Source organism: Lissotriton helveticus, chromosome 6 (genome assembly GCF_964261635.1).
Source record: "Lissotriton helveticus chromosome 6, aLisHel1.1, whole genome shotgun sequence".
NCBI classification, from domain to species: Eukaryota; Metazoa; Chordata; class Amphibia; order Caudata; family Salamandridae; genus Lissotriton; species Lissotriton helveticus.
This window is the reverse complement of record NC_136067.1, coordinates 900,308,393-900,332,971: the sequence shown is the minus strand read 5'-3', so window position 1 is coordinate 900,332,971 and position 24,579 is coordinate 900,308,393. Positions and strand designations below refer to the sequence as shown.

Genomic DNA, 24,579 nt, shown 5'->3' with positions numbered 1-24,579 from the left:
GAAAAATGTCAATACCTTGTAGTTGAAGGTATCCTTTGACTGGCGCAATTACCTTCGTAAACATCCTGAGTGAGGAAGATAGGCCACATGGTAGGGATTTGCAGAGGAAGTGGCCTTCTCCTACTGCAAACTGGTACGTTTGGTGGGATGGATACACCAGTCTATGAAGGTAAGTGTCCTACAACTCTAGAGTTGTCACAAAATCTCCTTTTGACAACAAAGCTATAATGGACTACAAAGTTATTGTTTTGATTCGAGTTTGAGAACTAGACCCTTGATGAAGTTGTCCAGTGAATTCTAAAATATATCCCTTGCTCTCAATGTTCAATACTTACTTGTCTTGAAATATCTTTTTCCACTTTGTATAAATACTCAAAATTCTGCCTCCACCCTCTTCCACCATATAGTCAGGATGTAGGATGTTGTGGGGTTTAGTGATGCAATGCAGTAATTTGCACTGCATTGCATTACACAAGATTTATGAAGCCACCCAGGTGTCTTGAGGTGGTCTTATGTGGCTTCATAATTCTCATTTTTAATTTGCATTGCTCCTGTGCCATGTTGCGTAATGCAAGAGTGACAAAAAGGGGCTCATAAATATGCCCCACAATCTTTCAAACATCAGTGTCTTTATCTGAAGTGCACTTGACTCGTTTTCAAGAGTTGGGGACATTCTGGAAACACGCAGACTACACAATTAATTGGGAGAAATTAATCCTATACCCAGTGGGAGGGCCCCTTGAAGCACAGGTTCTCCCCATGGGATTACAAGTAACCACAGAGGGTTCCAAATTCCTGGGGATATACATACCTACAGACACCTCACGCAGCCACACATGTAACATCCGTAGGGTGGTGACAGAATTCCAAGCTGATGTGGGGAGATGGAGAAGGTTGTCCCTCACACTATTGGGTAGAGCGGCAATGTACAAGATGATTACGCTTGCCAAGCTTCTGTATAGCCTGCACAACACAAACCACAAGAAACCGGAGGATACTTTCAGGGTGATAGATAGTGAGGTGCACACGCTCCTGTGGACGAGGGGCAACCAAGGAATGCACTAAACACGCTGCAACGCAATCAGCACAATGGAGAGATAGCCCTCCCGGACATCAGATCCTACTACAGGGCAGCACATTTGATAGCTGTAAATGAGTGGGGGCACATGCCGTAATCACCCCTGACTTATGCACTGGAACACGACCAATTTGAAGTATGCTCCCACTTGCACTATCTTCTATACTAATATAATAAAGAGAGAGCCCAAACCTTTGAGGCGGGTAATCTCAGGAACCACAGCACCAATCACAACACCCAATACAGCATTGGAAAGGGCAGTTGCAGCAGAAGGACATAGGCTATGCAGACACCCACCATATACATTTAAAAGGTAAAAGAACCGTGCCAGCAATGTAGTCCCTTGTGGGCGTGTCTGCGTTGTGCTGTGGGCGTGTCAAACGCTGGGGGCGTGTGGTACATTCCGCCCTTCATGCCATGTCTCATATCGTGTGCTGTGGGCGTGTGCTGGGGGCGTGGGCGTGTGCGGACGCGGCATTACGGAATAAAAAGCGAACGTTGTGCCCAATATTTCATTGTTTTTTCTTCCCAGGTTCTGTACATTCCAGCTCCGGGTGTCCACCCATCTCCCTTTAAATAGCCCTGCACCCCATAATCATAACCCACCCTTACTCCTTAAAATGCCCCAACACCCTTAAACGCTAACCCATCGTAACCCTATAAATATACCCTCTACCCCAAAACCCAAACCTATCACTAAACCCTAAAAATACCCCTGTACCCTAAAACCCAAACCTAGCCCTGAACCCCATAAATACACCTGTACCTCAAAACCCAAACCTACCCCTGAACCCTAAAATACCCCTGTACCCCAAAACCCAAACCTAGCCCTGAACCCTTAAAATACCCCTGTACCCCAAAACCCAAACCTACCCCTGAACCCTGAAAATACCCCTGTACCCCAATACCCAAACCTAGCCCTGAACCATGAAAATAACCTTGTACCCCAAAACCCAAACCTACCCCTGAACCCTAAAATACCCCTGTACCCCAAAACCCAAACCTAGCCCTGAACCCTAAGAATACCCTTGTACCCCAAAACCCAAACCTAGCCCTGAACCCTTAAAATACCCCTGTACCCCAAAACCCAAACCTACCCTTGAACCCTAAAAATACCCCTATACCCCAAAACCCAAACCTAGCCCTGAACCCTAAAAATACCCCTGTACCCCAAAACCCATACATATCCCTAAACCCTAAAACTAGCCCTGTACCCCATAACCCAAAACTATATCTGAACCTTTAAAATACCCAAACACCCCAAAACATATACCTCAGTACCCCAAAACATATACCCCTATACCCACACTTACCTTATCCAAACATTTAAAAAAAACATGCTTTTACCATTCATGCATTTACAACTAATTTCATTGTAAATGTATGCTTGGTAAAAGCATATCAAATGTAATGCCATGCGTTATAATGGCATTGCGGAGTCATGGTACTTTCGTAATGAAAGTATGCGGAGTGATGGTATGCGGAAAGAAAGTTGCGGAATAATGGGTGTTTACCCTCCCCCGGTAAGTACATTGGTGGCACGGCGGCCCACATTTCTAGCAACATATTCATATTTTTTCATCACTGATTTGAAAAATGCACAGGTCTCTCTCATTGATGACCAACACCAACATACACTTTTAGACACACCTCCTGCCACAAGTTCTAGAATTGCGAACTTTAGAGCTGGGGAGCTACGTTTGAATCTCGGCATCAGCTAAACATCCTGTGATTCCAGGCAAATCGCTTTGTCTCCCCGTGCCTACCACAAGTGAATGTGTTCTTCTGTAATGTAAATTGTGCTCATGCCATGTTGTCGAGCTCACGCTATATAATATTGCAAGGAAAAATAAAGTAGGGAAACTCGAGTTCACACACTACTGAACGCGCACTCTTAAGTGCATGAGCAGTGCACTGTGAATCAGAGCGTTTCACAGGCCTGTCACAGATAAGAAATGCTATCAAAACGAAATCCTACAAAACAATATACTACTGGCTGGCAGCAATTCTTACCCGGACAACGTCGGGACGGGCTGCTAGTATATATATATATATAGGGGGACAGGAGTCAAACTTTTGCTGCCGGTGACTCAGAGGGCCCTGGAGGCTTGGAGGGGAGCCGAGAAGCAAATGGGCTGGCATAAGAAAGTTACGAGGCAAACCCCACTATGGGAAGGCAAGCGTCTATCAGAATTAGGGAAACTGAAGGTATTCAAGGACTGGGATCTGATAGGAATCTCTATGATCGGGGATCTAATAAAGGAAGGGTCTTTGATCTCGTTTTCAGCCTTGCAGCACGAATATCAGATGGGGGATAGACTAACCCCTTCCATGCTCATGACGGAACGGTTCCGTCATCAGCGTCGGTGCTCCGGTGCTGATGACGGAACATTTCCGTCATGAGTCAATGTGATTTATGACCCTTCAGCACTGCAGCGAAATTTGCGCAGCACTGAAGGGGCTAAGGTACAAATATACACAAATGAAACACGCATGGGAGGCTGAGGGATTAGAAGTGGCAGGAATCCCCTAATTCTCGCCACTAGAGGGCAGACTCCTGCAAGACAAGATACCAGAGAAGGCCATTTCCTGGACCTATAAGACCCTCATTAATATGTTCTGGATAACCTAGTGGCCCTGAGGGGGAAATGGGACGATACCATGGGAGATCTGGATGACATAGATTGGGAGGCGGCCCTGATGTACCCAAGAGAGGTGGCAATCAAACTGAGGCTGCGTTTAATTCAACTCAAAATACTACATAGAACATATGTAACCTGGTCCTGTCTTCACAAAATGGGAAGGGCAGAGTCCCCTGGGTGCCTCCGCTCCCAGACAGAAAGAGGCACGTTCATTCACACCTTATGCGAGTGCACAAATATACAAAGATATTAGGCCAGAGTAGTGAGGGAACTAAGTGAAATTTTAGGGGCTCAGCTACCAATGGTTGCTAAATAGGCGTTGCTAGGTATACCTTCAAACATAGACTTACCCAGACGGAGTCTTAGCCTGTGTAATCTAGGGATGCTAGTGGCAAAAAGAGATATAGCAAAAAAATGAGGAGGGCCAGAGATTCTTCTGACCTTAAGAGAGTGGAAAACTGGGATAGACATGTACATGGGGGCAGAGCAAGTGACATACAGAATGAGAGGCTGTCAGGGGAAATTCTTCAAGATCTGGTGCCCCTGGGTTACATATTATGGGCTAGAGCTTCAGGACACACAGGGGGGGGGGCACAAAAGGTTTCAATGCCTTGGGAGAAGAGAGGCCCTGCCACAGCGGAAATCAAATGCCATGTCCATAAGCAGTAATATTTCAAGGCGACAGTAAAGGAGTATTTTCTGTAACCAAATGAGAAATATGTATTGCCGGTTGATCAAATCTGTACCTAATGTGACATTGATGTGTCTTGCTAATTACGGAAAAGTTTCAATAAAAATATTCAACAAAAAAATTCACCCATATTAGACTAAATTACAGGGTGAAGAGTTTACAACAAAACTTGGAATTCAGACCCAGCACAAACCTATTTGCGCGGGGGTCATACATTACTCGTGATCAAGACATTAGAAAACAAGGTGCAAATCGGCCTTCTGAAGAAGATCTCAACACATAGGGTGCCGCAATCTGTGACTGTGAGTCCACCCTCCATAACACACTTGAGTTTTTAATCCAGACCGTAAATTAGGAAAGCTGTCACATTAAGTGTTGGCGCGGCATGCACTGTTGCTGAGTCATCCTAAAAAAAGTACAATCAGAGTGGAAGAGGTTAAATCCATGATATAAGATCAAGGATCAATAAGCACTTCTGTAGGCAAGTTAAAAAAGGCATTGACTCCGGTTCCCAAGCTGCTAAACTGGCACCAAACTTCTTGGAAGAACTGAAAATTGATCCATCTCTGTGTAATGGGAACCCAGGCATGGTAATTTATTTGTTCTAGTGGGGCCACCAGCACTCATTTTTTGGGACTGGACTTATTTTTCATCATCAGACTTTGATCCAGAGCAAAAGAGAAACAGGTGGAAAAGGAAGGAAGACGTGAAATATATGTAAACTGCACGAAGGGAGAAAGCATGGATGAAATAGAGCCCATAGGGCTGAGATGAAGAGACAAGTGCAGGGTGGTTTAAGAAAGGGACATGGGAGGAACCAAAATCAGGCTGCTTTCGAATTCAGCAACCCTGGCATTTGGCAGTGCGTCTCCAGGGCTTAATTTGAGACGTAGTTGCAGGTGGGGCCAATCACCACTCTTTTTTATCCAGTGGAACTCATTTTGAATCATTAGCCTTTGACCCAGAGCAAGTGAAAGAAAGGCAGCAAAGGGAGAAAGGGGGAGGAAAAGGAAGATGGAAATCAGTGACGGGGAGAAAGCAGAGATGAAAGAGAACCGACAGGATTGAGAGAAAGGAGCGGGAAGAGTATGTTAGAAGAAGAAAGAGGCATGAGATGAAATCAAGATTACACAGCCTTAGTATTCAGCAACAGCGAGAGTCAGCAGAAGAGCGGTGGGATTATGACAAAAAGCATCCCTCCACCGCACCTAGGGGTCGATTAGAATTGCGGTGAATCTGCATCCTCCGGGCCGGCGGAAGCCACCGCCGGCCCGGAGGATGCGGATTCACCGCTGCGGTACATGAAAAGACCCCCCGCCAAAGTAGGATGGCTGGGGGGTCATCGGCGGACGGGAAGACCGTCCACCTCCTTTCCGCCGCGTTCGCCTTCCGACCGTGGCGGAAAAGCTCTAATATGGTGGCGGTGTCTATCAGACACCGCCAGCCATATTAGGATGTGCGTCAGGACATGCTGCCGCCACGGAAAGGCATACGGTCTTTTCTTTGGGGGCCCGTTGCGGGCCCCCAGGGTGAAGGGGGGGTGGGGGGGTGCACATGGGGGGTACCTATGGTAACCCCCTCCATTTGCATGCACAAAGCGGCAGGCACCGCGGGGTGCCTGCCGCTTTGTGCATGTAAATGCAAAGCATGCATTTTTAATCTTGCGGCGGGTGCTGCTTCAAGCAGCACCCGCCGCAATGAAGCAGCACCCGCCGCAAGGTTAAAGATACGGGATGTGACCGCCAGGGTGGCGGTCACATCCTAATTGCACCGGACGGGCCGCCGCTGCCCCTGCGGACGGTCCCTCCACCTCGGGGATTGCAGACAGACGCAGGTCCGTCCGCCATCCTAATAGGCCTCTTAGGGAGAGATTTACAAGCCTCCTGCACCACCAGTAAGTTAATTTTTGTGACGTACTGGTGGCGCAGGGGGCTCCTCCATAAATACAAGGAGAGGAAAAGCCACCCTGCGTGACTTTTCTCCTCCTTGTAAATACGGCCCTTTTTACACGCAGCACTTTGTGTTAAAGGGGCGTGCCAAGGATGTTGCTGTGGGTGTTCCCACGCAACACTCATGGAACAAGACACAACTCCAGATTTATGAGAAATTGTAAATCTGGAGATGCGTCTGAATGCTATGGGTGGTGTAGTGAGGCGCAACGAGGAGAAAGGTTTTCATTTCTCCTCTTGTTTCCCTCTTTCATGCATGCTGCATTCTACAGCATGCTTTGAAAGAGGAAAATGCCTGTACTGATTGTTTTTATGCAGGAAGATGCCCCTTCCTGCACTAACACAATCTCCCCACGACGCAGGCTTCATGGTGCAAGGGTCCCTGCGCCAGTGCATGGCTGCAGTTTATGCACCAGCGCAGGGGGAAGCACAGAGATGCGACATCTTCTTGTAAATATGTTGCATCTCTGTACTTCTAAGTGCTGCAGCGTGCCGCGGCCAAAGGGCTTGCGGTGCCACGCTGCGGCACTTCCTTGTAGATCTGCCCCTTATTGTTTTACACTGGCCGTTAGTGGACCTCTAGGAAAAACTTTGCATTTTAAAAAAAACAATGAAGCTTATTGTAAATTCACTTTCAAGGATAAATGCAGGGGCGCTCACTGTGCCTGTGATCGTAGAACGCCCTCAAAGAACACTTGGCCAAATCCCAGCTTTCTCTCTTAAATGTGTTCAGGAATTTGAGCGCTAATGTATGGCAGTGCTTCATGGTGCAGCAGGTATTCAAGCAAACGTGGTCTGCGGCTGAAAGCTGCACACTTCCTTCAGATTTCAAGTAGCTGAAGGCACACGACAAGCACAGTGTGCTGTATCAGGAATTAGGAGCCCGGTAAAGAAAAAAACACAATCTGAAAGTCCTGATGACCCTTAGTTACTACTAGGGGATTTCTAATCACAACTGGTGATTGTCCTGTAGGAACAGATGCCCTAACTGGCAGAGGGCATGTAAAAAACAGTGTGTACCAGTGTGTGCTCTCGCTCGAGTTAATAGCTAATGTAGCCGAGATCAGAGCTAATGGAAATATGATCGATTTTGGTGGGGTGACCACATTCTTCTTTCACACGCCTGCAAAGATGAAACAGTTCTTCAAGGTCCTTTCAGGTGACTTACACGTCTGCTATAGGATAGGGATGTGAGCCACAGCTGTGCCTGCCAGATTTTGCGCCTTTAAACATACGTTTTTTAATAGGGTGGAACTACCTCTCAGGTAATGATGCAGAATGTGGCGAAGGGTGCCTGAGACTCCCACATCTCAAGGATAGTCATAGGCCTTTTAGGCTCCAATGGGGGTGCCCTGTTTGGTAGGGGCAGCCCTGCACATCAGACGCAGCAGGGGCAGTGCTTAATTTGTGAAACAATAAGTGCCAGGGCTCTTGTCAGGAGGCCACTGGAGCTGGCACCACACATTGTCCCTGTCATGCTGCCAATTATAGTAACGACATAACTACTAACCATCACACTCCTACATGTGTGACAAATCAGACTATTCCAGGACTCAAAACTATGAGGATGACTTTGGCAGCAGGTAATAGCCATTTTTGTAAATATATATTGAATTAATGATTGACTGTTGTTGTGGTCATCTCTAAGCTAGCCAGACAGTGCCCCCTTGTGGCAGACAGTCACAAGCACCAGTGTTGACTATTAGGTGCTGGGGCCCAGCACTGGAAACCATTGGCTCAAATTAAGCACTGTTCAGAGCCCTTCATTACACCCATGTGGAATCACAGAACTTGATTTTTGAGTCTAGAAGAAATGGTCAGTAAAATCGCTTTAGGCCTGGGTTGCAAAAGAAGCCGGCCCTCGTAGAAAATATTTTGTTAGTCTAAGGAAAATCTGTTCTCATAGAGCCCTAGAGAGCATGGGTGTGTCTGTATGTTCAGTAAAACACAATTTCACATTTTCTCCAGCTTTTTTAACCCCTTGCCCGCGGCCGGAATTCCGCTCCTGTGCTAGACATTCCGATCGCGGGCATTGTCATGACGGCCCCCAGCTGTCATCAGCACACGAGCACTGTGTACCATGATGGCTGGGGGTTCGTCATCAGCATGGAAGGGGTTAATCAGTTAATTAATTTGTCATATCGTTCTAAAGCAATGTGCAATGACTTGGCCACACAGTAGGTCACTGCACTACTTTACTATCAAGGTTGTGCCAGCCACGGCCGGTGGTAGGTGTAACTACAGGGCGGTGACGTAGGGAGGGGGAGGGGCAGGGTGGGGGGTTGTAATGTATGGATTATGGACTTTAACAGGTAAGTAAACATATAAATTAATAAAACAAATTTCGTTGTGTGCACTGCATCACCAAATGCGATCCAGTGCGCGCAACAAATTTGTTTTATTTATTTATATGTTTTCTTACCTGTTAAAGTCCGTAATACAAACATTACAACCACCCAGTTCTGCCCCTCCCCCTCCCTACGTCACCGCCCTGCAGTTACACCTACCACCGGCCGTGTCTGGGTTGTGCTACTGATTTAGGCTGTTTTATAAAACATGGAGCACAAACAGTTCGAATAGCATTTGCACCCATTTTATGGAAATGACGTCCACTTACCACCTGCCCACAGCAGGAGATAACGGCTAGTACAAGACCTGGGTGAGTGCAAGTTCATCTCAGCTCCATGTTGCCCCCAGAGCTCACATGGACGCATGTTATTTCCAATCCTTTTTTTTAACCTTTTGTCAGGACTAACTGAGGATCAAAGGTGCTGATTAGGATTGCCACTGATGGGTGGGTAATATTCTGCGCAACCAATAAAATATGGCAGCCTGGAGTTTGGAATTTATTGGGGTGATAAATTGCACCTATTCCGAGGTGTAGGAGAAAAACGTGCAGGTTTTGGTTGGACCTGGTTGAAATTTAAGTAATTTCCTTCTAGGAAATTACATGAAATGCCAAAAATAGGGAAAATATGCTTTAGTACGTGAAATGCCAGCTTTAACATTTTGCACCATTTTTTAATGCAAATTGCATCCTAGAGTCCAATTTTGGATCAAGGACACACTTCATGATAAAAAAGTGCAAAACCACACGTGATGCAAACCACAGCAACCTATGTTTGGTTCATTCATGTTTGTTAGACGGGGCCTTTTTTGCAGAGTCGTCCCCAAACTTTTTGCCTTCCTCCTCCTACTTTTGGCTGAGTTTGTTTTTATTGGCCGCAGGACTGATTCTGTGCACTTTACCACTGCTATCCAGCGCTGAAGTTCTTATGTTCTCCTCTTAAAACATGTTAGAGTGGCTTATACCCAATTGGCATATATATTTATTCATAAGTCCCTAGAAAAGCGACACTTCATGTGCCCAGGTCCTGTAAATTAATGCTACTAGTGAATCTGCTGTGCAAACATGCTGATGAGGGGTGATAACTCGAAAATGGTCCCAGGATGCTTGTTTCCAGTTCAGCGAGAACCTGGCCTGACAGTTCAAGCAGGACTGTTCCCATGGGGAGCAGGGTCAAGACTGCTTTGCATATAGCTGGGTCTAAGCTGGAATGGCATAGGGTACAAAAACAAAATATCTTTAGTCCCAGATCTCTGTACTGAGGTTAATGTATGACATTGTTCAGCATTCTGTCCATCAATTGTTATTTTTGCATTTGCCCCCCGAGTGGAACAGGTATGCCCAGACGTGTGTCAAGCTAGCCTGGCTGATGAGGGGTGATACCCCAAAACCAGTCCTAGTATGCTTGTTTCCAGTCCAGCGAGGTCCATACCTGGCAGTTAAGGCTGGACTGTTCCCATGGGGAGCAGGGCCAAGGCTGATTTGCCTATGACTGGGTCCAAACTGGAATGGCATTGAAGGCAAAAAAAACATGGATTTAGGCCCAGGTCTCTGTACGGGGGTAAATGCATGACATTGTTTAGAAGTCTTTCCATCAATTGTTGTTTTTGCACTTTTAGAAAGTGGACATTTCTCTGCTCTCACAGCTCTGTGTGCCTGCACTCTGTCTCCAATACACACCAAGATTAGAATAATTGCATTTTGAGGTTTAGGAATGTTGCGAAGAGCATTCAGTTTATTCTTCCATTTTTTGCATCCCACCTTTGTTTGCTTGGTGCATGAAGATCTAAGATTCAAAAACATTTTTTTTTCACGTTTGGTCCAATTACTTTCTGAATGTAAATAGCAATTAAAGCATAATTGCAAACTGTGACTACATGCCTGCCTTTATCAATGTTTCACTACAAAACTATGTATTTGTTTAACAGGAGGATACGGCTCTCAGACAATGGGTGTTTTGTATAAGAATGTCCAAAAGGCTGTCCTTGTCCCCCCAGAAATGTAGTCTCTCCTATGCCCCTGCTAGTTTGCATCATTGTTGTATTAAAGTGTCTCGTTCGCGCAGATCATATCTCACTAAGAGACACTTTTTGCTCGAACCATTATCCTGCGGATATCTCAAGAGACTTTTGCACCGAACTGTGAAATCGTGTGAATAAAGCCTCTTGAGATACGGTCAAGCCACACTTCACTCTAGAAGTATTCATTTATGAACGCTTTATGGAATTTGGAAAGTTTCCCAACATAAACAATATGTGATTTCGCCCAACTTTACTCTATTGTTACAAATCATTCTGTGTTAGTGCTCAGTGTGTTAGTTTGATAGTGTCAATAAACCGAATTGAGACTGCAACTCCCAGAATGCACTGTTTTTTAAACACGACCACGACTGGACATACAAATGTCTGATGACATGGTGTTATATTCCCCCTACCACTGTCTCTCTACTACATCAGTTTGTGGTGCTCCATCCGTTCTTTCTGTGGCAGAGGTTGGCATTGTGTTACCTTTTATCAGGCTGCTGTGTTGGTGGCCACATCCGAGCACTAGCCAGCACCTACGGTTCCCTGTACCCTCGCTGTGTCCAGGGTTGTCCTCAGCTGCGAGGCCAGCCGGGCTGCAGGCATCCACCAGCTGCTTCCTCCGCTGTCCGTGCTCTGTGCTGACTGCCCGCCCGGCTCCGGGGTGGGGGCTCCGGCAGCAGCAACAGAGACCGCGCCGGCTAATGGTATTCTGCTCAGGTAGCCCTGCAGATCAGAGCTCATTTTAGAAATGAAAGGCTGTCGTTTACTGCATCTCCTCTGACGTCAGGCCTGGTCTTTGGGATCACCAGAACAAGCCCTGCAGCCCCTGCTCCCAGCGATGCCAGCGGCCAGCGCCTTATCAAATGTATTATGACTCAATGTAAACAATGTCTGGGACATATTAGGCCCCTGTGAACTTATTCTTGGGGCATCTGTGTACAGGTCAAATCTGAAGGCGAATGGATTATTTATTTCTACCTCCTTTGTAGCCATACACGGATGCATACAGGCACCCAGCCATTTTCGCACCAGCCATCCTGCCTACAGGCCTGTCTGCCTTTCTCTCGCCCTCTGTGAGACTATCTAGCTGTATGAGCACGCGCACCATACTACTTGCTCCATTGATAGACATACGTTGTTCTTATATGTGCGTACGTGAATGCGCACACTACAGGCACTCAACTAAACGTGGCAATTCATTTTGCGAAAATCGAGCGCAATTGGGCATAGATGTATCAAGCTAAAAACCGGTCGCAAACGGGCAGATTCTCAGAATCTGCCCCTTTGCGACCGGTATTTTTGCATTTGGGATCATCCCAAATGCAAAAATCGCAATTTAAGAAATTGCAACATTGCAATTACTTAAATTGCACTTGCATTTAAGAAATCCCAAATTGAGATTCCTTAAATGCAATGCATTAAAGTAAAAAAATTAGCGATTTCGCTAATAGGGGGAGCAAATTACCATGAAGTTGAACTTCATGGTAATTTGTAAAAACTTTGAAAAATGCACTAAAGTGCATTTTCAAAGTTCCATTTTACACACAAACATGCCCTTAGGGCATGTGTGTGTGCAAGATGTACCCATATGCAGATTTCAGGGGTGCAACAGGGTGTCCTTTTGACACCCTGGCACCCTTGAAATTACAATCCCAATTTGCGATTCCCTAATTGAGAATCATAATTGAGAAAGTCGTTCCATTCATTCCTATGGGCCTCTAGGCCCATAGGAATGAATGAGGAGGTATTCCTTAATTGCGACTCGCAATTGGCGACTCGCAATTAAGGAATTTTAAGAAATCGCTATTTTTTTACAAATGCGTGCCCTCGCGTATGGGCGTGTGTGCGTACAGAGAGGTCACGAAAGAAGGCTGCATGGAGGCATACGTATGGGCATAGGCATTGCTCTCCGGGCAACCGTTTTAATTTTATGTTGTAATCCGTAATTCCCTTTGACGCTGGTTTGTTTTCCATTACCCATTTCTAGGCAAATGTATATATTTCGGCAAATAGATTTAACATTCCTGTGTTAGAGAGGTGAAACAATTAGAATGGGGGCATGATTATATTACACGTGTCTCTGTTGGAATGTGCATGTGTAGGAGGCACATTGTCATGTAATATTACTACTTCTTAAAAATCGAATCGTCGAAAATCCAATGTGCCCATCAGACCAAGGCATACATGGATCATGGATGGACGGACAGACGGATGGATGGACGCATGAAATGTATCTCTACGTGCATATGTTTCTTTAATCATATATGTGTATGTGCATGCGTTTGTATAAGTATCTTACTCCTGTCATGTATTGACAAACGGAAAATCCTTCGACATCCATTCATTTGCCTCACAGATTAGGACATCTATGAACGGATAAATGGAGGGATGATGAGTGGAATGGGTGGGTGAAGGACAGATGGGCAGACGAGATCGCGGATTGGTGATGCCTGCATGCCTGGAAACATACACGGATGCATGGAGAGATGGATGCATGGATCTTAATAGCGAGAGCTCTTCATGCGTGTGTGTGTGTGGGGGAGGGGCGCGTGAATCTTAAAGATGTGTCTACGAATATTTGCGAACACCGTCGTTTTACAATGTATACACAAAGGCCAAATTCTTCAGATTTCTATAATCCTCCCGACACCAAAACATACATGGCTGGATGGTGTACGGATAAACAGATATACTCAAGCATACATGTATGCATGGTGAGACAGATACATGCATCCAAGTATATTCCTAGATGGGGTTATTAAAGGGTGCTTGTCTTTCGGTGGGGTCCTTGTTTATTTTGTGAGAGGTGCATGCGTTATTTACAAACAGAAATTCCTTCAAAATGCAATAATGTACCTGACAGAATAAGACACACATACATGGATGGCTGGGGGGGTGATTGATTAAAGAGCATGTGTGTAGGGGTTGTGTTTGTGTGTTGCAAAGAAATGTGTTCAAATATGTATGCATATGTATTTTCATCTATAACGCAACCATTGTTTTGAAATGCTAAAAGCCTCCACAATTTAACAAAAAATGGCTCCAAATGACAGATAAAACGTATGCAGACATAATGTTGGGAACAATACACTGCTCACATCGGCATGGGAAATTATTTTGACTCTGGGAACGGACACACTATTCCTCTCGACATATAAAATACTGTAGTATTGTGAGAGCTATCTGAAATAACAAATTGTTTTGAATTTATCATCTTGAACTGATCAGTCTTTCCGAAGAGGGAAAACCACCTGACAGTCTGTTGAAAAGAGTTGTGCTGAAAAAAGGCAGATCGCACCCCCACCCCATAGCCCGACTTAACCCTGCTGTCAGGCTACACTCAGTAACTGGTTCAATTGATCACACAAGACACTGCTACCGATCTTATAACAGAACCAGTACCCTACCACCCCAATACCGGTCACAGGGAAGGAGTCCTTTCTCTGTTGGCCAATTACAACACCCCCGTCCCAAAATCATGTAGGACTGAAACATGCTCAGATGGTGGCAGTGTATTCCCATGAACTCACTGATCCTCTGCATGCACTTGAGGGCAATGCAAGATAGATAGCTATCTAGCTAGCCAGATAGACCGACAGACAGACAGACAGACAGACAGACAGACAGACAGACAGACAGACAGACAGACAGACAGACAGACAGACAGACAGACAGACAGACAGATAGATAGATAGATAGATAGATAGATAGATAGATAGATAGATAGATAGATAGATAGATAGATAGATAGATAGACAGCAGCCCTGTTTAGTGAGTCTTTTCCTCAGTACTTGAACTTGTTGAACATGGACTGTAACCATGCATTCTACTGTCACCCAACACCATGATGCTATACACAAAACAGGTTCACTTGTTTTAAAGAGTTTATTTCTCTGTGTACAAAATCTGTCTTCATTTATCAATGTTTGCCGCAAAATAGACTATCACGTACAACAAAATACAACATGTTTTTCCCTCTATTTCGTTGACCCCCCCACCCACACTTTTGAACATCTCAACACTGTTTTGGCAGTTCAGCAGCTAAAAATAAAGTGCTATCATGAAGCAATACTGGAATGTCTTCACTTCACGTGTGTGACATGCACCACATTGTTCACAGACTGGAGAGCCCCTTGGCGCGAGAGTCGTTGCCAGGCTGGGGGCTTAAAGTGCTCACGTTTACAAATATGTTCTCGACAACTTCACGACATAGACCCCTTCCGGGACAGGCACTGAAATTCACTAGATTGTCTCTTTGTGCAATGTCACCAAAAAAAGAGGTGCCTTTTTCAGACATCGCTTGGGGATCTGGAGCGAAAGGACACTTTGGACTGGAAACAGCCACAGAAGAGGACCCACATGGCCCTCTGGATCTCAGCGTTTCTGTAGGCATAGATGATAGGGTTGATCATAGAGTTGTAAGTGGCTGGCAGCAGAGTGGCGTATGTGTACACCGTAGGATAGTCATGGTCGCCCACCACACAGTAGATGGCAAAGGGCAGCCAACTGGCTCCAAACGTCCCCAAGATGATAGCCAGCGTGGACACCCCCTTCTTAGTGGCCACGTAGTGAGAGGCCGTCAGGAAGTGCTGCTGCAGGGCAATCTGGTGGGCGTGCCTGCAAACAATTTTGCAGATCTTGATGTACAAGTGGAGCATTAAGGTGAAGATAAAGAAAAAGGAGGCGGAGAGGAGAGTCACATTGCTCTTGGTCAGGGGCCGGACGATGCTACAGGACGAGCTGTCCTCCAGGCAGTTCCAGCCCAGGATGGGCAGGAGGCCCAAGCAGATGGAGACCCCCCAGGTGAAGATGAGCATGAGGTGGATCCATAGGATGGTCCTCTCAGAGTAGTAAGTCAGTGCATTGTAGAGCGAGAGGTAGCGGTCCACCGTGATGGCCAACAAGCTGCTCACCGACGCGGTGAAGGAGGCCACCAGGAAGCCAACCGTGACCAGGCTGACAGTCTCTGACTGAATCACATACTGAAAGACAAAGTTCATGATCAGGCCGAAGCCTGCCAGCAGGTCCGCCGTGGCCAGGCTACCAATCAGCACGAACATGGGGGTCCGCAGGGTGGGCGTATAGAAGATGATGGCCACCACTATAGCATTCTCGCAGGCGATGATGGTGCCGGAGATGCAGAGCATGATGTCCCAGGGGTTGATGCCGAAGAACGGGAAGAGAGAGGACAGTTCCAGGGAGGAGTTGCCATCACTAGCCTGGATCCAGGGAAGGGGTACCAGCGCTTCGCTGTCGTTGGCGCTCTCGTTCATCTCTTACACGCTCCTAGAGAGAAAACAATGACACAGGAGTTAGATCATCACAGTAATGCCAGCAAAAAAAATACATACAATATATATATGTACAAAACCCATCAGTGACGCCCCAGGCCATTCAATCTGGCGATTGTGTGTGTCCTATATCTATATTATAGAGCCGAGGCAAACCATCAGAGCTTCATAAAGAAACAGTTATTATGTTCTAAAGGTCACAACATCATTTTGTCAACATGTAGTTGGAACGGTCTGTTTAGATACATACATCTCATTCATTAATGTGTGCATGCATTTTTTCTTTCAAAGCGCCTTAAAAAAAGCAAGGACTTGAACTGTAACCAAGCCTTTCAAACACTCCCATGTATACGGATGTTGCTTTTAAAATGAAGTACACATCCATTTAAATGTCCGACTGCTGGAAGAAATCAAACTCTCTCAGTTCTCATTTTCCAAAACGTCTCATCGCCCTTCGAATGATGCTTAAGCTCTGGCGCAGCTGTCCGTGGTGCTGAAATACACCACCTTCCCAAGGACTCGCATTCAGTGCTCTACTGCAGGGCACTTGATGCCCAGAGCAGATGCTGGTCAAGAGGGAAGAATCGCTTCCATCACTCGGTGCAACAATCAGTACCATCCACAACCCGATGGTAGATGGTACTGATGTGGTGCAGTTAAAGGGCACGGAGCTAACAACTGCTCCGGTGGATACAGAGAGGTGCTATTCGTTGGTTTTAATGCCTAGGTGTAAGGGGTCGTTACCTCTTATCAAGGCAGGGCAGCTGGTTCATGGGTGCTGAGCGCCGGCTCCGTCGCTGACTCGGGGCTCAGAGCTCTGTCCCCTGTCCGGGCTCTGCTCGCATGGGCTCTGGGACTCCTGTGCTGCAGCCGCGGCGCTCCTCGGAGCAGGTATCAGAGCGGTGGAGCTGGCTGTAGTGCAGCTGGAGAGAGGTGCTGCAGTGTCTTCTGCCAGCCGGGGGCGGAGCGGCACCGGCGCGGGGGGCTGTGGGCGAGGCCGCAGTTGGTTGGTGCAGGAGGTGTGGGCGGAGCGTTGCCGGCTGCGGGAGTCCGTCTGTTCTCACGTGTATCCCCTTGCATAGGGAATGTGAGCAGAGACCGGCGCTCTGACGTCCAGAGCAGACCTGTTGCTGCCTGGATGGGTCCAGGGGACCCCTGTGAACAGCGCTCATCGCTAGGACTAGCGTCAGTGCCCCCTCAGCCTGTCCCACGTCTCACTAGGGTGCTCTTCTGAAGCAGGCCCCGGGTGGCGAAGGCTGCCTCATTCTTGGCCCGGACTAGCGTCAGAGCCCCCGCAGCCGGTCCCACCTCTCACTTGGGTGCCGTGCTGGTGCACGCACCGGGCTGTGCGGGCTACTCAGACGCACGTCATGTTTACATGCATCTGAGCCCCATGAGGGGGTGTTCACTCATACTGGGGGCCGTTGAGTCGGCGTGGTCAGCCTGCCGTTGGCGTCTAGGATGTCTGTTAAGGAAAATGGACAGATGAGTCCATTCGTCTTCACGTAGCACCTCTTCAGAGTCAGGCCTATCCAGGGGCTCTAGATTCCCCGTTATGTGCATTAAATGAGGACAGAGTGATACACTGATCAAGATAAGGATCTGAAAAAGTAGCGCCTTTCCCCACCTTGATCCTGTAAAACATGCTCAGTGCTACACAAATGAATGTGTCCAGCGGCCGCAGGTGTAGTAGTCTGGAGGCTGCACTCTACTCAGCACGGTCTTTTCTTTCTTCATTTTTTTTGCACCATAATTCTAGACTCATTAGTCACGATGCAATGAAATAAAAACACACCAGGGGCATAGCACAATGCACCTTTGTGGCGCAGCGGAGAACACCTCGCCTGTTTTATGTGCATGCAGGGCGTAAAGTGAATTAATTTGATCCAATATTTCTTGAATCCAAATAATCAAAAAGTAACCCTTCAGGGCCAGTGCAATTATCTGATTGAGCGTTGATTTTCACACAATTATAGATCTGCCGCATTTGCCACATGATTCATAATCTGCTGTATTATCTGCAGATTTAAAAGAAAAAAATATCTAGCTCAAACGGTTCATAAGTTAGTAAAAATGCAATGACACATTCTAGCAAAGTGGAAGGCCCTTTAAAAAGGTTGACTGGTCACCTTTCTGTTGCTTATTTCTATATTTCGGTGTTAAACTGGTACTAATGAGGTGCAACCAATGCCCAGACAGTGTTACCAAGTTTAAAAATTATGACATAATAAAGTAATGCTATTATAAAATGCGCCGCACCATGCTGCATAAGTAGCCTTTGCTTGGTGCATAATTTACTCAACCCTGCTGCATAATTTTGGCACATAATTCCATTGGCCCTGCCCTTAGTAGACCTCCAGCAATTCTTCAGAAAGGATGCAAGTGCCGTTCCAGGTCTTGCATAATTTATGAACAAGGACAAACTTCTGAGATTTATATTAAAAAGGTGTAATGTTTACAATTCAGATATTTCATTGCCAATGTTAAAGAGATCCAGTCTCTCAGTTTGGTTTTTTCACCAGGAGTATTAGGATTTTGACAGTGTAGTTATCACGCCGTCCTTCAAATTGAGGACATGCCTTCGAAAATGAAGTAAGTATTCCCTTTCTTCACTATTGAAGATAGTCAAGTTTCCCCCGAAATTTGAGGCTGGTTCTCTTTAATGAGCTGAATGGAACTTATAAATCTTATGACACTTTGTAAAACCCAGGGTTTGCCCTGAAGAACACTAGTCAATTTTAGAGGTTACGAAAAACGTGTTGGCTTGGCTTTAGTATTCATTAAATTCTCAATAAAATATTTGAACTGTAAACATCACCTCTCTTCAATGCAAACTTCAGGAGCTTGTCTATGTTTAACATTTCTCTGAATTAGTGCTTTATTATTAGGTAGAACAGCATAAGAAACAGAGGGTAGGGGTTGTCTCTGTTTTTAAGCTGTGCTGCCCTATGTACAACACCAACTCAAGAGACATTTTGGGTTAAAGGAGTTCATTTTGTGCCATACAGGTGCATAAAACAGGCCCATAGCTCTGACCCGCACCATAAAATCTCAACATGATATGGCCCCTTACATTTGAGGACTCGTCAACATATTGCATATGCAGCTTCCCATGTGCAGTATGCTTACCTGATACTGCCAGTGGCAGAGGGGACATTGCAGTGGATGCTTGATGCATGAAATATTACTTGGAGAACATACTTTTCAAAGGCAGCATACTACACTTGTGTTACTTTTCACCTCTTGGCTCTCTTCTCATAATCTGGAATTATTGATCATAAGAAAGAGGTAACTGTATTGCTTCTGACTGGTAACAATAGGAGTTCTTAAACTCAGCAGTCCCTGAATGAGACAGATGTATGAGTTACTTCACCTTTAAGTGGCACATAAAAAAGGAATCAATCACTTGAGGGTAGCTGTTCCTCAAAGAAGAGTGGACCAGTCCAGTCGCAAGAGGGACTGGTGACAGGAACTCAGTTGAGGAGTGTAAGTTGGAGAACTCTTAAAGGGGGAATTCCTCCTTGTTTATTAAGTGCCCTCACCCACCCAAGCGGGTGTCATGCTTCATCATTGGACACTCTTGACAGGGTGGACAGGATCAGGAGTATTCTCCTGCGTATTTGTAGTGCTCATGGTAATATAAAATTACGTTATCAGGTTGATATGTTTCCCGCCTCTCGTGGTCCGTAGTGGATCCAGTGGCGTTTCTTCAGGACCGTGCAAAAGTGTATAAAGTAGAGAAAAATATAGGGGTCTGGGCCGGCAACACCCAGTAACCCTATATTGATACCTAGATTCAGGTGTGGTTGGGGTGACCCTGCCCCCAAACGAATATGACTCTCAATTTTTAAAATCCAACACCAGGAGTTGAAAGTGACGGCTTCTTCGGCTAGGAGCGCAACTTACGGAAGGGAACATTGACCTCCAGTGATGCGAGGTAGTTACCTGCCCTCCACTGCTCAAACGCCTGTCCACCCTGTCAAGAGTATTCCCCATGACCAATTATTTACCATTTACCCTTGACACCAGTTTTTTTACATAGATCCCAGAATAAAGTCTCTTTAGGGTACTAGTATGATATTTTTAACCCACCTAGCACTACCCCCCGGCGAACACCCTTTACAACGATGGCATTGCTACGCGGTGCCATCGCAACGCAACTTTTACATCGCAGGATCCTTTGCAACACATGCTTTTACCACGCATGCTATAACACCGCACTGACTTTTTCAACGCATGCTATTACAGCGCTATGACAGCGCACTGACTTTTAATTGGCATGTCGGTAATGGGAAGCGCATATGCTGTAACGCTCTAATAATGCTATAATGCAATGGTATTATATGCTATGCAAATATAATCAATAAATACATGGTTTTGATGTTTGCGTCCTTGCGTCATTTATTGGGTCCTCACCAGTAACGGAAGATGGCAGGGACAGCTCCGTTAAGGTACACTTACAGCGATAATGGAAATATGAATCTGTCTTTCAAAATGCTCTAATCATACACTAGTGCTGTGGCATTAAATATAACTCTGAATATATCATTTTCTATTTTAGAAACAAATGAGCTAATGCTCTAATAATGCTATGGAATACATTTTTTAATTACATGCTTTTTGCATTTTCTCCAATAAATACATTAAATATGATACATATTAAAAATAGGTACAGCGCAATGACTTTTAATTGGCTTGTCGATGATGGGAAACTGACTTTTAATGCTTGCTATGACATGTACACAGTCCAGCGATGAATGGAAATATGAATCTGATTCAACCGATGTACCCAGTTGATCCTGGCATTTACGTTTTAAATATTAAATAGGAAGGTCCCGGCTTTAGTTGACAGGTGACAGATGCGTGCACGGAAGATGGCAAGTGACTTCAACGCTTGAAATATGTCATTAAATGACATTGTTAGATGACAGATGACGTGCACGGAACATGGCATGACAGATGAGGTGCACGGAACATGGCATGGAGAAAGAGGGTAAATAGGATGCATGTTTTACGTTTAAAATATGACATAGCAATAGATCTTCTCCACTGACATTATAGCTTGCTCACGTTGTTAAATGAAAGATGACATGCACATTTTACATTCTAAATATTAAATAGGAAGGTGCCGACTTTAGGTGACAGGCAGTGCATTAAATGGAAAAAAATAAGTGCAGGTACTCATTAAAATTAGCTTGCGGTGTGGCAAGTGGGCGGAGCTAGGGGCGGGGCTACAGTACGATATAATAATACATAATAACTTCTGTACCAGTTGCAGCACATATAAAAAAACACGAGAAATGCATTCATGTCAACAAAACATAATTACACAAAATGAAAGCCAAAACAGGATGATATGTTAACATTTCCTTGTTTTGTAATATTTGCTGCCTCTTAATGCCATCCTGTCATTTGTTGTTGTTTGGCACAAAATTATCAATTCTCAAGCGTGCACACACACACACAGAAAGAAACAAGCACACATGTACACAAAAGCATTCTACACAGTCCCCTTAAAATATCTCCTGAGTGTTCTGATTCTCTCCCCCTTTCTCTTACAGACGAACAGGCACACAAGCAGGCACATACAAGCAGGCAAGCACACAGCCATATGCAAACAGTCACACGAAGTCTGGGGTGAGATTAAAGCCATTTTAAACTCCTTACCTCCCATGGCTTTTTTAATAGTCGCTGTCAGCCTGCTGCCTCCTTCCTGTGTGTGCACAAATCCACACAATAGTGTGAATGTGATTAACAGCCCTCACCCACCAACCTAGTTGGTGGCATGCTTCATCATCGGGCCCACCACAGTGACACCTAGCGTGTCCCGGGTGTGCTTCAACGCCAGAGTTACTGCGGAGCTGGTATGATTGCTGAGTGTGCAGTGTAGTGAGTGAGAAAGTGAAGATTAAAAGCTATACAATGGTTCCCAGTACCCGAGGGGAAGATAGGTGAACTTTATTTACTGGGCCCCTGTTAGCAGATAAAAAGGCGGTCGGACGTGTTGGAGAGTTTATGACCTCCTACGTCCAGTGTGGTCTACATGTTTCAGCCAGGCCTTAAAAACTGGCTTTCCTCAGGACCAATGAGTATGTGAGTCTCATACTTCTAGCTAGTCCTTATTGATAAACCATATATAAACTGGGGATCCGGACTAGCCTACCTAGTCCTCACTCTCTCCTTTGATCAGGCATAATGTGATTAACAGCACAGGGCTTAAATGGGGCCTCCACTGTCAAATACAGTGTGACGGTGAACACAGGGACACCATGCAAAAAAGCCCACGCTGAATAGTTCCGATGCACTTCAGGTCAGGAATACAGTGGGCCTTGGCTGTCAGATAGATTCCAACGCTGACATCCTAGTGCTCACCAGCACTTGCAGCCAATCCACCTACGTTTTATGGGTACTGGTACTCTCCTCACAGTAGAGAAGTGCAGTACTTATAGTGACTGACTTCTTTACATTCCTTCCTCCCCCTTCCTTCTATGTTCACCCTGTCTTTCCCCCAACCAAATACCTCACAAGTTGCATGGGAGCTCATTCCTGGAGCGCTGCAGGTGCCCTAAGGGCAGAGCTAACTTCACACCCATGAACCCATTACCCAGGTCAGTAGCTGTTAGCATGTAAAGGGAATCAGCTCCTGTGCTGAACAAAAACATGAAAAGAAAACTGACCGAGGTGGAGACTGTCTTGTGCTGCCTCTCACTTTACTGACCCTAAACAGCACTGGATTAGTGACTGGAGGCCCCATCTCATTTCACACACCTGAGGGAGGGGTGGGGGTAGGGGGCTAAAGTACTTTCATCCAAATGGTCGCTGCACAATTTATTGACAGTGCAGGGTCTGTCTAGAGACCCTGCCCTGTTAATCACAGTGTGACAAGTGCCCACTCAAACCCCTGCGGTTTGGGAACAATGAAATGGGCGCTGCTGGAATCTTCAGCAGCAACTCTGCAAAAGGGCGGCTACTTCACAGCTCATTAACTTACAAGCTGCACGGAAGCCCTGCCCTGCTCTGGAGGATATGCCTATCCTGAGCCTGCCATCGAACAGGGTACCAGCAGTAGCGGTCGGCAGTGGGAGTTTCTGCAGGGCGGTGACGTGGGCAGGAGAAGGGGTAGGGTGGGGGGTAGTAATGTATGGATTACGGAGTTTTACAGGTAAGTAAACATTTAAATAAATAAAACTAATTTCGTTGCATGCACTGCATCACATTTGGTGATGCAGTGCGCGCAAAAAAAATTGTTTTATTAATTTAAATGTTTACTTACCTGTAAAGCTCCGTAATCCATAGATTACTACCCCCCACCCTGCCCCCCCCCACGTCACCGCCCTGCAGAAACTCCTACTGCCGACCGCTACTGGGTACCAGTACTCTCCAGTTCTACAGAGAAGTGCCGGTACTGAAGGCCCAAAAATTCGGAAGTGCCGGTACTCAGTACCGGTGAGTACCGGCCCATTTAAAGCACTGGTGACAGGTGACAGATACGTGCACGGAACATGGCATGGAGAAAGAGGGTAAATATGATGCACGTTTTACGTTTAAAATATTACATAGCAATAGATCTGCTCCACTGACATTATAGCTTGCACGGAACATGGCATGACAGATGACGTGCACGGAACATGGCATGGAGAAAGAGGGTAAATATGATGCACGTTTTCCGTTTAAAATATTACATAGCAATAGATCTGCTCCACTGACATTATATGTTGCACGGAACATGGCATGACAGATGACGTGCATGGAACATGGCATGGAGAAAGAGGGTAAATAGGATGCACGTTTTACGTTTAAAATATTACATAGCAATAGACCTGCTCCACTGACATTATAACTTGCTCACGTCGTTAGATGACAGATGACATGCACATTTTACGTTTTGAAGATTAAATAGGAAGGTGCCGGCTTTAGGTAACAGGTGACCGATATGTGCACGGAACATGGCGTGAGAGATGACGTGCACGGAACATGGCATGGAGAAAGAGGGGAAATATGATGCATGTTTTACGTTTTAAATATTAAATAGGAAGGTGACAGATGCTTGTGCACTTTAGGTGACATTAGGGCAAGTCTGATCGATTAAAGCATTCCTGACCTTACCAAAAAAAGCACAGCAGATTCATACAACAATAGACTGGTTTTAATTGTAATACCGGAGCAAATTTTGGAAGTTATCTATTGCTGATAGTATGTAGGCATTTATTCTTACACTACCCAACATAAAACACCAGCATTACAAACAACACGGCCCAGAGAGTTAACCCCTTTCATGCTGATGACGAACCCCAGCCGTCACGCTCCACGGTGCTCGTGTGCTGATGACGGCTGGGGTTCGTCACGGCCCGCCCTGTTCTTTTGTTTACCGCACAGCTGCGGAATCGGCCCAGCATGGAAGGGGTTAATACACTCAGGAAAAAAAATAATGTAACAGCAGCCAATTTGGTGGACTGCATTGTAATCACCGAAAGCAGCAGATACACTACAATTGCGTGGCAACAGCATGCGCAGTAAATGCATGCGATGTAATGCCATTTACGATGTCACAACAGTG

General features: G+C 45.8%; 1 protein-coding gene across 1 annotated transcript; it reads right to left on the bottom strand.

Moving 5' to 3' along the window:
* Nucleotides 1-14,597: 14,597 nt before the first annotated feature.
* On the bottom strand, nt 14,598-16,901 carry GPR6 (G protein-coupled receptor 6). Its single transcript, XM_078646880.1, has 2 exons — nt 16,767-16,901; nt 14,598-16,017 (listed from the first exon to the last, which is right to left on the bottom strand). Exon 2 carries the CDS (start codon nt 16,002-16,004, stop codon nt 15,021-15,023), a length of 984 nt encoding a protein of 327 aa, XP_078503006.1. The 5' UTR covers nt 16,005-16,017; nt 16,767-16,901; the 3' UTR covers nt 14,598-15,020.
* Nucleotides 16,902-24,579: the final 7,678 nt, after the last annotated feature.

What these genes read in the sequence shown, in the direction of transcription:
- GPR6 (XM_078646880.1), bottom strand. Translation starts at nt 16,004, where the DNA reads ATGAACGAGAGCGCCAACGACAGCGAAGCGCTGGTACCCCTTCCCTGG.